The sequence below is a fragment of the Oncorhynchus gorbuscha genome, linkage group LG09, assembly GCF_021184085.1.
Source record: "Oncorhynchus gorbuscha isolate QuinsamMale2020 ecotype Even-year linkage group LG09, OgorEven_v1.0, whole genome shotgun sequence".
Lineage (NCBI taxonomy): Eukaryota > Metazoa > Chordata > Actinopteri > Salmoniformes > Salmonidae > Oncorhynchus > Oncorhynchus gorbuscha.
The window spans coordinates 60,460,618-60,476,409 of NC_060181.1; the positions used below are offsets into that span (position 1 = coordinate 60,460,618).

General features: G+C 43.1%; 2 protein-coding genes across 11 annotated transcripts in view; both read left to right on the forward strand.

Moving 5' to 3' along the window:
* The window catches only part of LOC124043863 (rap guanine nucleotide exchange factor 4-like), a 47,454-nt gene extending 39,353 nt beyond the window's left edge, over positions 1-8,101 (forward strand). For all 8 annotated transcript variants that reach the window (XM_046362948.1, XM_046362945.1, XM_046362949.1 and 5 more), the window contains 9 exons: positions 1,601-1,698; positions 2,067-2,192; positions 2,576-2,754; positions 4,761-4,851; positions 5,318-5,368; positions 5,601-5,688; positions 6,884-6,948; positions 7,047-7,101; positions 7,220-8,101. In XM_046362948.1, the coding sequence (XP_046218904.1) occupies positions 1,601-1,698; positions 2,067-2,192; positions 2,576-2,754; positions 4,761-4,851; positions 5,318-5,368; positions 5,601-5,688; positions 6,884-6,948; positions 7,047-7,101; positions 7,220-7,347 (881 nt within the window). In that variant the 3' untranslated portion in view covers positions 7,348-8,101. The remainder of the gene's footprint in view (positions 1-1,600; positions 1,699-2,066; positions 2,193-2,575; positions 2,755-4,760; positions 4,852-5,317; positions 5,369-5,600; positions 5,689-6,883; positions 6,949-7,046; positions 7,102-7,219) is intronic.
* Positions 8,102-8,400: 299 nt separating this feature from the next.
* LOC124043865 (mitogen-activated protein kinase kinase kinase 20-like) overlaps positions 8,401-15,792 on the forward strand; it is a 53,950-nt gene continuing 46,558 nt past the window's right edge. Inside the window, exons 1-3 of one of the 3 annotated variants that reach the window (XM_046362954.1) lie at positions 8,401-8,588; positions 10,388-10,581; positions 13,430-13,517. In XM_046362954.1, the coding sequence (XP_046218910.1) occupies positions 10,423-10,581; positions 13,430-13,517 (247 nt within the window). In that variant the 5' untranslated portion in view covers positions 8,401-8,588; positions 10,388-10,422. The remainder of the gene's footprint in view (positions 8,589-10,387; positions 10,582-13,429; positions 13,518-15,792) is intronic. The other 2 variants (XM_046362953.1, XM_046362955.1) reach the window with 2 other exon arrangements.

Sequence of the window (15,792 nt, forward strand, 5' to 3'; positions counted from 1 at the left end):
GGGGGAACGTAAACGTCTGCTCCGGCGCCATCTTACACCCGTAGCACTCACGTCTGTAGCCATGAAGTGCTTTGAAAGGCTGGTCATGGCTCACATAAACACCATCATTCCAGAAACCCTAGACCACTCCAATTTGCATACCGCCCCAACAGATCCACAGATGATGCAATCTTTATTGCACTCCACACTGCCCTTTCCCACCTGGACAAAAGGAACACCTATGTGAGAATGCTATTCATTGATAACAGCTCAGCGTTCAACGCCATAGTGCCCTCAAAGCTCATCAATAAGCTAAGGACCCTGGGACTAAACACCTCCCTCTGTAACTGGATCCTGGACTTCCTGACCGGCCACCCCCAGGAGGTAAGGGTAGGGAACAACACATCTGCCATGCTGATCCTCAACACAGGGGCCCCTCAGGGGTGCGTGCTCAGTCCCCTCCTGTACTCCCTGTTCACGACTCCAACACCATCATTAAGTTTGCCGATGACACAACAGTGGTATGCCTGATCACCAACAACGATGAGACAGCCTATAGGGAGGAGGTCAGAGACCTGGCCGTGTGGTGCCAGGACAACAACCTCTCCCTCAACGTGATGAAGACAGAGGAGATGATTGTGGACTACAGGAAAAAGAGGACCGAGCATGCCCACTTTCTCATCGACGAGGCTGCAGTGGAGCAGGTTGAGAGCTTCAAGTTCCTTGGTGTCCTCATCACCAACAAACTAACATGGTCCAAGCACACCAAGACAGTCGTGAAGAGGGCACGATGAAATATATTTCCCCTCAGGAGACTGAAAAGATTTGGCATGGGTCATCAGTTCCTCAAAAGTTTCTACAGCTGCACCATTGAGGACATCCTGACTGGTTGCATCACTGCCTGGTATGGCAACTGCTCGGCCTCTGACCGCAAGGCACTACAGAGGGTAGTGCGAACGGCGCAGTACATCACTGGGGCCAAGCTTCCTGCCATCCAGGACCTCTATGCCAGGCGGCGTCAGAGGAGGGCCCTAAAAATTGTTAGACTCCAGCCACCCTAGTCATAGACTGTTCTCACTGCTACCACACAGCAAGCGGTACCGGAGAGCCAAGTCTAGGTCCAAGAGGCTTCGAAACATCTTCTACCCCCCGAGCCATAAGATTCCTGAACAGCTAGTCAAATGGCTACCCAGACTATTCACATTGCCCTCCCCTTCCCCCCTCTTTACACCACTGCTACTCTCTGTTGTCATCTATGCATAGTCACTTTAATAACTATACCTACATGTACATACTACCTCCCCCGCCCATTGACTCTAGTCTCGCTATTGTTATTTTGCTGCTGGTCTTTAATGCTGCTCTTGTTACTTTTATCTCTTATTCTTATCTGTAGTTTTTTTAAACTGCATCGTTGTAAGTAAGCATTTACACTGTTGTATTTGGCCCATGTGGCTAATAAGATTTGGTTTGAATTGGTCCGTTAAACGGTCAAAATCCACTGCAGCGCCATCTTTTCCTTACCCTTGTTATGCGACTTCACGACAGACCATAATAACATGATCCTATTAAATACAGTACATGAGCATGTTTTAATTCTCGCTCGTTTGTTGTTTTCCCTCAGATAAAGTGGTGCTAAACCCCAACGATATTTCCGTCTTCTCCACACTCAGCATCAACGGCCGTCTATTTGTCTGTCCCGGGGATCAACTGGATTCATTGGTACGTAAATACCCCGCAGAAAAAAACCATATTGCCCAACAAATTAACAATGCAGAAAAACAAGCATTCAGACCCACCCAACTAATTCCCAGAGGTTTTCCTACAAGCTACATCTCCTGCAGCTGTTACTATGAAGCATGTTGCGTCTCATGTTGTGTTTCTCTAATGGAATATATTTGTTTTAATCGACTGATATATGATCACTGGCCTGAGGCTACTGTTGCAATTCGACTTGTTTATAGTTGTATAACTGTCATTGTAGCTATCAAAACAGTCCTGTATTTCATATCAGTGTGAATTGTATGATGAAGAATGATATACAGACAACTGTAAATTATACAGTATATTACATTTGCACAATATTTCAGATTCCCTTACCAGAGCAGGAAGGACCCTCCACAGGCTCCCTGGGCAGCTTTGAGTTGATGAGCTCTAAAGACCTGGCCTACCAGATGACTCTCTACGACTGGGAACTCTTCCACTGTGTACATGAGGTACCTCAGACCAATGACGAATGAGGAATGACTTGATTCTATGGTTGCGACCTAAATGGCACCCTATTCCCTATACATGTTTCGTGCACTACTTTCGACCCCTGCCCTATGGGGAATAGTGTGCCATTCTGGGTGCAGGCTATGTCTTCCTACACTATTTGGCTATCCCCATAGTAGGTAGAACCGTTTTTGGTTCCAGGTAGAACCCTTTTGGGACACTCTGAAGAAAGCGTTTTGGATTCCATGTAAAATCATCTACCTGGAAACAAAAAGGTTTCTTCAGAAGGTTCTAGATGGCAACTATTAAACCAATATAGTGATACATTATAATGGAAACTACCAGGGACACGGTCATTGACTTTCTCTCTTGCCCTGTACTACAGCATGAGCTGATCTACTATACATTTGGGAGGAAGAACTTCAAGAAGACTACGGCCAACATGGACCTGTTCCTCAGGAGGTTCAATGAGATTCAGCTGTGGGTGATCACGGAGATCTGTCTGTGTGCTCAGCTCAGCAAGCGTGTTCAGCTGCTCAAGAAGTTCATCAAGATCGCTGCCCAGTGAGTGGCCCTTGCCTTGTCGCCTTCTCTCTCATGCATGCACATTTGCGCGCACACTGTCTCCCCTGACTGCAGAGCTGTAGTAATAGAATTGCATACCTGTGTCACTTAGCTGTAGGGTACAGTCAACCCTCCCAATCAATCCCTAAAGGAAAGGTGTCAAGATTAACAAATGTTTGAATGGCTGAATGTACGGTGCATTCGGTAAGTATTCAGACCCCTTGACTTTTTCCACATTTTGTAACGTTACAGCCTTATTCTAAAGTTGATTAAATAGTTTTGTTTTCCCTCATCATTCTACACACATTACCACATAATGACAAAGCAGAAATAGCTTTTTAGAAATTTTGGCAAATGAATTAAATCTTTAACTGCAATATTGCATTTTCATAAGTATTCTGACCCTTTACTCAGTACTTTATTGAAGCACCTTTGGCAATGATTACAGCCTCAAGTTTTCTTGGTTATGACGCTACAAGCTTGGCAGATGTGTATTTAGGCAGTTTCTCCCATTCTTCTTTGCAGAACTCTGTCAGGTTGGATGGGGACCGTTGCTGCTCAGCTATTTTCAGGTTTCTCCAGGGATGGATTCGGGTTCAATGCAGGAGTGGCTTTGGGTTCAAGTCCGGGGTCTGACTGGAGGCTCAAGGACATTCAGAGACTTGTCCCGAAGCCACTCTTGCATTGTCTTGGCTGTGTGCTTTGGGTCGTTGTCCTGTTAGAAGGTGAACCTTCGCCGCAGTCTGAGGTCCTGAGCACTCTGGAGACGGTTTTCATCAAGGATGTACTTTGCTCCATTCATCTTTCCCTCGATCCTGACTAGTCTCCCAGTCCCTGCTGCTGAAAAACATCCCCACAGCATGATGCTGCCACAACCATGCTTCACCGTAGGGATGGTGTCAGGTTTCCTCCAGATGTGACACTTGGCATTCAGGCCAAAGAGTTCAATCTCTTCATCAGACCAGAGAAACGTTTTTCTCATGGTCGGAGTGCGCTTTACATGCCTTTTGACAAATTCCAAACGGGCTGTCATGTGCCTTTTACTGAGGAGTGTCTTCCATCTGGCCACTCTACCATAAAGGCCTGATTGGTGGAGTGCTGCATAGATGGTTGTCCTTTTGGAAGGTTCTCCCATCTCCACAGAGGAACTCTGGAGCTCTGTCAGAGTGACCATTTGTTGTGAGAATTATGTTCTCAATGTTCATAAACTGAACTTCAATTAACTACTCAGTCTGCAACCCATAATTTGTAAGATACTGGTTGAAATGAAAATAGACAGAGGCCCAGCCTACAATAGTTGAATGTTTATTCACGAGAACGTTCTGAAGTCCACAATCCTAAGACATCCATTTTATAGCGGCGCACATACTTCCACACAAACAGTAGATATCATACGCACATACATACGAACAGCAGGTATCTTACGCACATAGTGTATCAATACCCAGCCGACAAAGATTAGGGACCGTGAGAAGCACTCACAGTCCTCCCTCAAGATTAGGGAGTACTCACTGCCCTCTCCCAAATCTCTGAGGCGCCTAGCAAGGTTGGCACCGAATTTAATTTAATTTACCACAGGTGGACTCCAATCAAGTTGTAGAAACATCTCAAGTATGATCAATGGAAACAGGATGCACCTAAGCTCAATTTCGAGTCTCATAGTAAAGGGTCTTAATACTTACGCAAATAAGGTATTTCTGTTTATTATTATTTTTTGTACATTTGTATAAATGTCTAAAAACAAGTTTTTGCTTTAATTATGGGGTATTGTATGAAGATTGAGATGTATTTTTCTTTGATCAATTTGTATTGTATCAAAGTTGCTGTAACATAACAAAATGTGGAAAAAGGGAAGGGGTCTGAATACTTTATGAATGACCTGTACATGTATCATTTTGGTAATGACAAGTGTTTCCTTCATGACCCCCTGTGATGACTTAAATTAGTCACGTGTAACATGTTACCTGATAGTGATACATCTCTGGACTACTTTCTCTCTGTAACAGCTGTAAGGAGTATAAGAACCTCAACTCCTTCTTCGCTATTATCATGGGCATGAGTAACCCAGCCGTGAGCAGACTGAGTCAGACATGGGAGGTGGGTGTCTGTCTGTCTGTCTCACTGTGTGTCTGTCTGTCTGTCTCACTGTCTGTCTCACTGTGTGTCTCACTGTCTGTCTCACTGTCTGTCTCAGTGTGTGTCTGTCTCACTGTGTGTCTCACTGTGTGTGTCTGTCTCACTGTGTGTCTCACTGTGTGTGTCTGTCTCACTGTGTGTCTCACTGTGTGTGTCTGTCTCACTGTCTGTCTCACTGTGTGTGTCTGTCTCACTGTCTGTCTCACTGTGTGTGTCTGTCTCACTGTGTGTGTCTGTCTCACTGTGTGTGTCTGTCTCACTGTCTGTGTCTGTCTCACTGTGTGTGTCTGTCTCACTGTGTGTGTCTGTCTCACTGTGTCTGTCTGACATTGTCCATCTGTCTGTCCAACAACACTCAAATGTGTTTAGCATCTGCCCAATAATGATTTCAACTGTCTGTTAACTTTCCCTGTTACTGTGTTGCCAGAAACTACCCAGCAAATTTAAGAAGTTTTACAGCGAATTTGAAAGCTTAATGGTGAGTACCCTAAACTATTTTTAGTCCCATATCAACCATTCATCCACTCAGTCTCTAGCCTTGCTTTCTAAAGCTCCAATTTATTCAAATATTTAATTGAAACGTCACATTCTTGCATGGTCATTTGTCATCTAACAATGTATGTATTGAGCTGCACCACCCTTGGCTGTGACTGATGTGCCCACTTAACATGGTTGTGGCAGATCTCAGAACAGTGTGAGTATTTCCACAGGACCCGTCCAGGAACCACCGGGCGTACCGGCTCACTGTGGCCAAGCTGGACCCGCCCATCATTCCCTTCATGCCGCTGCTGATCAAAGGTCAGTGCAGCCCAACACAGCTCTCTCCCACCGTCTACATGACCCTCCATGTTGTTTTACCCAACACAGCTCTCTCCCACTGTCTACATGACCCTCCATGTTGTTTTACCCAACACAGCTCTCTCCCACTGTCTACATGACCCTCCATGTTGTTTTACCCAACACTGCTCTCTCCCACCGTCTACACGACCCTCCATGTTGTTTTACCCAACACTGCTCTCTCCCACTGTCTACACGACCCTCCATGTTGTTTTACCCAACACTGCTCTCTCCCACCGTCAACACGACCCTCCATGTTGTTTTACCCAACACTGCTCTCTCCCACCGTCAACACGACCCTCCATGTTGTTTTACCCAACACAGCTCTCTCCCACCGTCTACAGTTGTTTTACTCTCTCCCACCGTCTACACGACCCTCCATGTTGTTTTACCCAACACAGCTCTCTCCCACCGTCTACACGACCCTCCATGTTGTTTTACCCAACACAGCTCTCTCCCACCGTCTACACGACCCTCCATGTTGTTTTACCCAACACAGCTCTCTCCCACCGTCTACACGACCCTCCATGTTGTTTTACCCAACACAGCTCTCTCCCACAGTCTACACGACCCTCCATGCTGTTTTACCCAACACAGCTCTCTCCCACCGTCTACACGACCCTCCATGCTGTTTTACCCAACACAGCTCTCTCCCAGCTCTCTCCCACCGTCTACACGACCCTCCATGTTGTTTTACCCAACACAGCTCTCTCCCACCGTCTACACGACCCTCCATGTTGTTTTACCCAACACAGCTCTCTCCCACCGTCTACACGACCCTCCATGTTGTTTTACCCAACACAGCTCTCTCCCACAGTCTACATGACCCTCCATGTTGTTTTACCCATTATCTTACCTATTGATTGACTATTGAGAGGTTTGTCCTCACTGCGTCTTGTGTGAAGAAGTTATTATCAGCTATTATTCTTTAGCAATACAAGACCATTGTCTGACCATCGCTTAATGAGAGGTCTGGTTAGCAGCTATCACTGAATTTGTTCTGGAAATGTGTCATTCTAATGCTTTATTATCTTTTTGGAGTGTCAGCCTGGGACACAGTGTATCTAGCTTCTATATTGTTTGCTCTTGTCAATTCCAATCCTTATTCTTTTGTCTATGTTCTATGTGTGCAATCATATTGCTATAATCTTTCCAGACATGACTTTCACTCATGATGGAAACAAGACGTTCATTGACAGTTTGGTCAATTTTGAGAAAATGGTAAGGCCCTCCCCTAAGGATATTGATTTTGACATGATATTATATTGGAAGTCTAAATTCATCATGGTAACATCTATTTGTGTTTTTTTGTTTTTCAGCGAATGATCGCAAACACAGTGAGAATAGTGAGATACTGCAGAAGTCTGCCATTCAGTAAGTAAACATATCCGTCTTTAAGTCTTCACTTGACTGGGAAGGTTTCTAAGTGCTTGGGGCATACAGGACACGGTTTATAAGGAAGGTGGTATTTCGCTTTCCCATCGTCTCTCAGGTGCAGAACCATCTCAGACCAGTAAGAACCACCTGGACGTGAGGAGCTATGTGCGCCAGCTGACTGTGATTGACAACCAGAGAACCCTATCTCAGTTTTCCCACAGACTGGAACCACGCAGGACATGAAGCTTGGATGGACACTGGACAGACACGGGACATGTCACATGCTGCTGCTCTACTGCCGACAATAAGCTTGCTTTATATGTTGTACCAGTACACACACATATCCACTTTGCTACATGGAACTTCACATTATTATTCATGCAGTTTAGTGAAGTAAGCTGCAGAGTTCATCGGCTCCACCTTCAACTGTATTTCAAGTGTCAGTATCATTTCTGCTGCTTGTTTTCCTTTGTGTATCATTTTCATTTTTGTTATCAATGGGCAGCAGTCACTCTGCTTTAAATTTCACCAAGTATTTTCAAATTCATCTCATTCTCATGTCCCTGAAGCTCTATTTAATTCTTTGAAGTCACCAGCCCCACGAAAAGGACACAATCTATAAAGCGAATTATCGTTTGGAAATAATCATCCATTTGATTGTTGTACAATAATCTGTGAGGTTTGTTAAACAGATAACTTTTCCAGGTGGAAACATTGGCTCTTACTTCACTCTAACCTCCTAAATTCCAAATCATGATATTCAGATGATGTTTCCAATCTTTTTTCTAAATCAGATTTGATGCTTTTTATTACACGTGTACAATGTGTTCATATATCTATTATGGCCTCAGCATGCAATGATTTGAGATGTTGGGCTGGGATGTACAGAATGTGAGCACGTTCCTCTTTTAAAGTCTCTAAGGTAACCGTTTTCTGCAAACATTTTAGCCATGTGTATTCTGTAAATATTAAAAATGAATTCGATGTATCTGCTGTCCATTTGATTGTTTTGATAATTAGTATAATAACTAATTATGAGCTGAGCTGAAAAAATATTTAAAATAAACCTTTATGCTGTCATAGTATTATCTTTTGATAATAGGAAAACGAATTCGATTCCCTGTAGGTGTTGGTTGTTATAACATAGATTGCTGCTTCATTTTAATGGTGTCGTTGGAGGTGTACCGGTTTTACCCATTGAGTGGCGCTGTTGTCATCGGAATTTGTGAAGCTCTTTGAAAAACGTTGGGATACTTCCCTGGTTTTAATGTCTATGGCTATTTCTCTATAGCGTTCAGCACTCAGCCCAAGTCAAGGAAGAAGTTGTGTAACTAGAAATCCCGGTGTGGGGAAATCATAAACGTCACGCCCGGTTTCCATGAAAGTGGGTTCTTTACAGTAGTTCTATGTTTACCTGCAGAAGTTAAGCTACCCATTGGATCTGTCAAACTGAATGTTTCTAGTATTTGTTGGAAAATTCAAAGGTAGGCTATGCACGAATATCGCATTATGTTTCAGTGAGTAGGCCTACACGCCGTTACATGTTTTCAATTACATACTTTTTGGGAAAGTTGTGAATAACAAATTCCATTGTTTTACAGTTGTCTGTTTGGCAAAAGCGTTGGTCTCATGCGTGTCATCGCAACATGCGTGTCGAGGAAATTGGTATTCTTGCCTTTAAACTCCTGTTGATCCTGAGCTGCTGAAGTGTCTTAATCTTGCAAAATTATATTTAACACAATTTACACTAGTCTATACATATTTTGTGTGTGGTGTATGTATGCAGTCTAAACTGCATACATACACAGACCAGTTCCTGGTTGAATTATTTACTGTAAATGCCTGGAGACATTTTGATTATGTAAGTCACAGCAGTGAGACTTCTATTTAGTTTTGCTTCGGGTGGTAGTTTAAACTCTGGAGATGAAGTTTGTACTTCCTGATGGGGGACAGTATGTAATCATATCCGCCACCGGGATGATATGAATGGGTCAAGCAGACGAGGTTAACTCAATACATTTGGATTATTTCTGCTACATTTTTACATGTTCATCTGTAGAGCTCTGGCAGGTATCCACTTGCCTATATATGTTCACATGGGTATTGGTCCATAATTTTAATGTCTGGGGCAGAGTGTTGACTTTCCAGTGAGGACAGACACAAACGAGCTCCAATAACCCTGTAACCCTTCGTGCTTAAGTGTCTACAGAAAATGTCGGAGCTGCTCATGTACTGAAAAGATTGGTGTGAAGCTAAGTATAGCATCAATAGCCGTAAATCAGTAGAGAGAATTGGCTCCCCTCTGTGACAATGGAGGCATTTCCTGCTGGGCTGGATAGCAATCCTGATTTAGGTCCAGGTAACAGCCTCTTAAAAGCCATAATTGCTGAGCAGTAAATGGGGAAACTTCTGAACAATATCCGAGCTACAATTTCCTGTAATGAAGGGATTCTTTCTTTACAAGATGCACTTAGGTTGATATTTAAAAACAAAGGGAAGTGTGCGTTAATTGTTGTCTGTGGGCAAAAAGTTGGTTTGGTGTTCCCTCTACCTATTATCGCACTTTCATTTATATACATTAGGAAGACATGGTCCCTGTTCTTTGAATATAGAATTAGAGTTGTGTAGCACCTTTTGGGTTTGTTTTTAAAACAAGTGTGTAGTGATTGTGTGTCATGAAAAGTTTGCAGGGATTCATGGGAGACTAGAGGATGCAATCCCTTTAAGAGCTCTGCTGTGTCTAGCTTTGTAGCCTTACATGTACTGTACAGACCACTCTAGACTCTACTGGAATAGTCGGTGACTTTGGCCGTGTGTATTTTGTGCTTAGTGATCACAGTAGAGGGAGAATGCATGCCAGGGATGCCATCAATAGTCCTTATACAAGCAGAGGATCCTGGGACCCTCACTTAGTGCTTACTGGTGACTGTGTGGCGTAGGTCTGGGACAGGCGGGCTCGTTGAATGTCCCGTAAATCACTGGCTGAGATCAGGGATATCGCGGTGCCACTCCGGGCAGACATAGCCAATGACACAGAGGCCTCCCTGGGGTACTGTTAGCAGCACATCCAGCTTCCCAGTCACACACACTAATGGTGTGCTCAAGTGTACAGCTGCTCTCAGTTGTGTCACTGGTGCAGCACTTTTACTTTGAGGAATCAGAGTTTTTTTTTGGGGGGGGGGACAAGCCTATGACAGATTTGAGCATCGGTTCTTAACTGCTTTTTAGTGAGCTCTGTGCTTATTTTTCCTCCTCCGCTATCTCCTTCCCTGTGGTCCTCCAGACAGACGTTGAGTTGGGGCTGAGTGTTATTATGAGATGTTGCCTCTCAGTGCCTCCTTCGTGCAAATCAAGTTTGATGACATCCACTTCTACGAGAACTGCGGCGGCGGCAGCTTCGGGAGCGTGTACCGAGCCAGGTGGATCCCTCAGGACAAAGAGGTGGCGGTGAAAAAGCTGCTCAAGATCGAAAATGAGGTAGGAGTCCTAATTGCTGAGGCTTTTCATATACTTTTTAATTGTCGGTGTAGTAATCATTTTAATTGCTACCCCGTTTAGTGGGTTGTGGTGACTTTTGGTACCCATCAGTCATAGTCATTATACTCCCCCTCGCTTTGTGCACAGAATTTCACATGCTGTATGCTTTAAAGAATGACTATTGCCAAATGAGGGATCATATTAGGCCCAATTAAAGAATGGATGATTCTGATTCTGGAGATTTCTTGTAAGTGACAAAAATACATCTGATGTACACTACATGACCAAAAGTATGTGAACACCTGCTCGTCAAACATCTCATTCCAAAGTCATGGGCATTGATGTGGAGTTGGTCCCCCCCTTTGCTGCTATAACAGCCTCCACTCATCTGGGAAGGCTTTCCACTAGATGTTGGAACATTGCTGTGGGGACTTGCTTCCATTCAGCCACAAGAGCATTAGTGAGGTTGGGCACTGATGTTGGGTGATTAGGCCTGGCTCACAGTCGGTATTCCAATTCATCCCAAAGGTGTTTGATGGGGTTGAGGTCAGGGCTCTGTGCAGGCCAGTCAAGTTCTTCCACACCGATCTCGACAAACCATTTCTGTATGGTTCACGCTTTGTGTATGGGAGCATTGTCATGCTGAAACAGGAAAGGGCCTTCCTCAAACTGTTGCCACAAAGTTGGAAGCACAGAATCGTCTAGAATGACATTGTAAGCTGTAGCCTTAAGATTAAAGGGCCTAGACTGAACCATGAAAGACAGCCCCAGACCATTATTCCTCCTCCACCAAACTTTACAGTGTTCACTATGTATTGGGCCAGGAAGCGTTGTCCTGGCATCCGCCAAACCCAGATGGTGAAGTGTGATTCATCACTCCAGAGAAGGCTTTCCACAACTCCAGAGTCCAATGGTGGCGTGAAACCACCCCAGCTAACGCTTGCCATTGCGCATGGTGATCTTAGGCTTGTGTGGTGCTGCCCGACCATGGAAACCCATTTCATGAAGCTTCCGACGAACAGTTCCTGTGCTGACATTGCTTCCAGAAGCAGTTTGGAACTCTGTAGTGAGAGTTGCAACTGAGGACAGATGCTTTTTACGCACTACGAGCTTCAGCCCTCATCGGTCTCGTTCTGTGAGCTTGTGTGGCCTACCACTTTTTAGCTGAGCCGTTGTTGCTCCTAGACATTTCCTCTTCACAATAACAGCACCTACAGTTGATGGGGCAGCTCTAGCAGGGCAGACATTTGTCAAACTGATTTGTTGGTAAGGTGGCATGCTATGACTGTGCCACCTTGAAAGTCACTGAGCTCTTCATGGAAGCCGTTCTACTGCCAATGTTTGTCTATGGAGATTGCATGGCTCTGATTTTATACACCTGTCAGCAATGGGCTGAAATAGCCGAATCCACTAATTTGAAGGGGTGTCCACATACTTTTGTATATATGGTGTACCTTTTCATACTTATTCTATTTAATATGCCTATTTTGGGGCCTGCAGAAATATTTTCACTGATATTCTACACAATTTAGATGTCAGCTACAGTGCCTTTAGAAAGTATTCATACCCCAGTGATTTATTCCACATATTGTAATATTATAGCCTGAATTCAAAATGTATTAAATATTTTAAAAATTCACCTACACACATTACCCCATAATGACAAAGTGAATACATGTTTTCAGACGTGTTTGCAAATAAATTGAAATGAAATACAAATAAATGTACTTAAGTATTCACACACCTTAGTCAATACATGTTAGAATCAACTTTTGCAGTGATTACAGCTGAAAGTCTTTCCGGGTTATTCTCTAAGAGTTTTTCACATCTGGATTGTACAATATTTGCCCATTATTATTTTCAAAATTCTTCAAGCTCTGTCAAATTGAATGGAGATTATTGCTAGACAACTATTTTCAAGTCGCCATAGGTTTTCAAACAGATTTGAGTCAAAACTGTAACTCGGCCAGTCAGCAACATTCACTGTCTTCTTGGTAAGCAACTACAGTGTAGATTTGGCTTTGTGTTTTAGGTTATTGTCCTGCTGAAAGGTGAATTCCTCTCCCAGTGTCTGGTGGAAAGCAGACTGAACCAGGTTTTCCTGTAGGATTTTTTCTGTGCTTAGCTCCATTCCATGTCTTTTTTTTATCCTGAAAACCTCCCCAGTCCTTAACAATTACAAGCATACCCATAACATGATGGAGCCACCACAATGCTTGAAAATATGGTGATTGGTACTCGGTAATGTGTTGTATAGGATTTGCCCTAAACACAACACTTTGAATTCAGGACAAAAAGTGAATTGCTTAATTTTCTTTGCCACATTTCTTGCAGAATTACTTTAATGCCTTGTTGCAAACAGGATACATATTTTGGAATATTTTTTATTCTGTACAGCATTCCTTCTTATCACTCTGTCAACTACAATGTTGTTGATCCAGCCTCACAGCCATTAAACTCTGTAACTGTTTTAAAGTCCTCATTGGCCTCATGGTAAAATCTCTGAGCGGTTTCCTTCCTCTCCGGCAACTGAGTTAGGAAGGACACCTGTATCTTTGTAGTTACTGGTTTGAGTGATACACCAATCAAAGTGAAATTAATAACTTCACCATGCTCAAAGGGATATTCAACGTCTGCTTTTATTTATTTTTTACCCATCTACCAATAGGTGCCCTTCTTTTTGAGGCATTGGAAAACCTCCCTGCTCAATTTAATCCATTTTAAATTCCGGCTGTAACACAACAACATTTGGAAAAAGTCGAGGGGTGTGAATACTTTCTGAAGGCATTGTATATTCAGTCTATTTTGTTTGTGAATTCTATGTTTGCCGGTGTGTCCCCATGTTCAGGCTGAAATCCTCAGTGTACTAAGCCATCGGAATATCATTCAGTTTTATGGGGCGATCCTTGAAGCACCCAACTATGGAATCGTCACTGGTAAGTCTCGACAACCCTAATCTTGCTAGTTTGTCATGCAATAGTAACCAGAGCTATTATCTCCTCAGGAGATTCAGACCACGTTTATATCTAATCGTGTTAATGGAAAACCAACAAACACCATCTGTTCATACTTGTTTCATAGCTATTTTGTTTGCTTAGAACTGAATGGTGCTGTGGTCTATATTAACACATTAGCTAGTAGATGGCTTTATGGTTCAGTAAGATTACATGTTGCTGGCTTTTTGTTAATGTTAGCGACTGAGATGTTTTTAGAGTTCATACCATGTGACAGTCCTCACCCTGTGGTATGAGAAACCCCTCCCTGCGCATATTCTGAGTATCACATCACATGGCAGTCATTGGCCGACTCAATACTCCCATGGTTAGGATGTTAGCTATGAACTTTTCAGCCACTGAGTGGTGAATGACACTGCCGTTGATAGAAATAGTGCTCACTAGCTATCTATTTACTGTATTGAGTTATACTTTGTGGATTTTCACCTTTCATCTCTTGTCTGCAGCCTTGCCTCAGACATGATTATATCTTTGTTCTCTATAACTCGTTTTATTGGGCAAGCTTGAAGGACAATAACACTCAAAAACAATATTTTGGTATTTGTTTCATGAACACATTTTTCAAGATCTAGAACTTTCAAAATACAGAAAGTGATGTGTCCAAACTCTCTGTGTTTTGAAAGCTTGATTACTGACATGAAAAACATGTTGGGACTGTATCAACAGTGGACTAATGAAACAAACAACAGTGTTATTTTCCTTTTTAAGTTTTTGCAGTTTGGCCTCAGTGACACAAGCAATCAGGTTATTTTGGAAGTGTCCAACCACTACTTTTAGGATGATTTCCACAAATGACATTTAACTACATGTACTCTTTCCCCATCTCCCATGCTTACTCCACCTGCTCCTGCTCTGATCCCATAGATGGTGGAATGTGGTTGTATGGAAACACGCAGCCCTAGTTGGGGGGGAAAAAAGAAAGGGAATCACATTGTATAAGCATTGTGCGACTTCATGGATTGAGGAATTGGGAAATATCTTTGTTAAAATCAGGTATTGCTCGGACAGGAAAACAGATGCCCCTTTGATGTTTCCTCTGTCTGTTTATGTCTTATAATACAGTCATATTTACCCTTTAGTCGCCACGAGGCAGTAATGTTCAAATCGTTCACGGTGTTCTCCGACTTTACATTTCACAACCTCCAGCCAGTGTTACATGGGTGCGAGAGATGGGGTTGGCACAGTGTTTCTGTTGCAGTCGTTTTGCTGTGGCTCTGCTCCATGACAAAACCTTTGCCGCCTCGCCAAAAACAATAAGGAACATAAAACAATGTTTCTGCCGACGCGCACTTTGAAGATAATAGAACAGCCCACAATTACTTTTCCTCTGCAAACAAAAGGAGTAATGAATAGAAAAATCAGACTACCCCATAGTGGAATAGTTTATCTATTTACCTTGTTGTTGTGTGTTCTATGCTAGATAAATATTCATCTCGAGGTGCATTCAAGTTACGAGTGCCGTAGGGATGGAAACATGCATTCTGACAAGCAGTCAATGCACAACAATAATTGCAATTTATGAAAACAGCAGTTTTAATGGCCTTTATTAAAAAGAGGTGGGCTCCCAGCTTTCCATTCCCGATTGATTTATTTCTCAACCCCTAAATATGTGCCAACTGCACCATTTTAAACCTAGAGACCTTAGCAGCTGCATGGTTAAGCAGGTTACTTCTCGGCAATGCACTGTGAGTGCACAGGGGAGAGTGGGGCTATATGTAACACGGGTCACTTGTAGGGTAACTTTGGGTAAAATGCCACACACACCCCGCAATATCCAAAGGAAACACTGGGTCGGCTGGTTGTCAAGGAGCTGCTGTCGCTATTTATCAAAGCAGAATCTAATTAGCACCAGATGAAGGAAAGTGTTTTATGACAATACTGATCATGCCATTTCCACATTCATCAGCTCAGTTATGCATTTCTCCTGTCTGCTCATATATCAGGGGCTGGTGTCTCAGCTATCTAACAAACAATGTCTATCAGGTGATGACATTTGTCTCGGCTGACCCACGTGGCATCGTGTTTGTCAATAACTACCTACATTTACTGGAGGAAAGCAAATGTTTTTTTGTTTTGTTTTAACACCTTATATCGTTATTCCTTTGATTTTAGGATTCATACTCACTTGGAGGGGGCTATACTGTGATGGACAGCAACACTTTGTATGATAAAAGCAGTTCAGGAAGTTATCTATTAA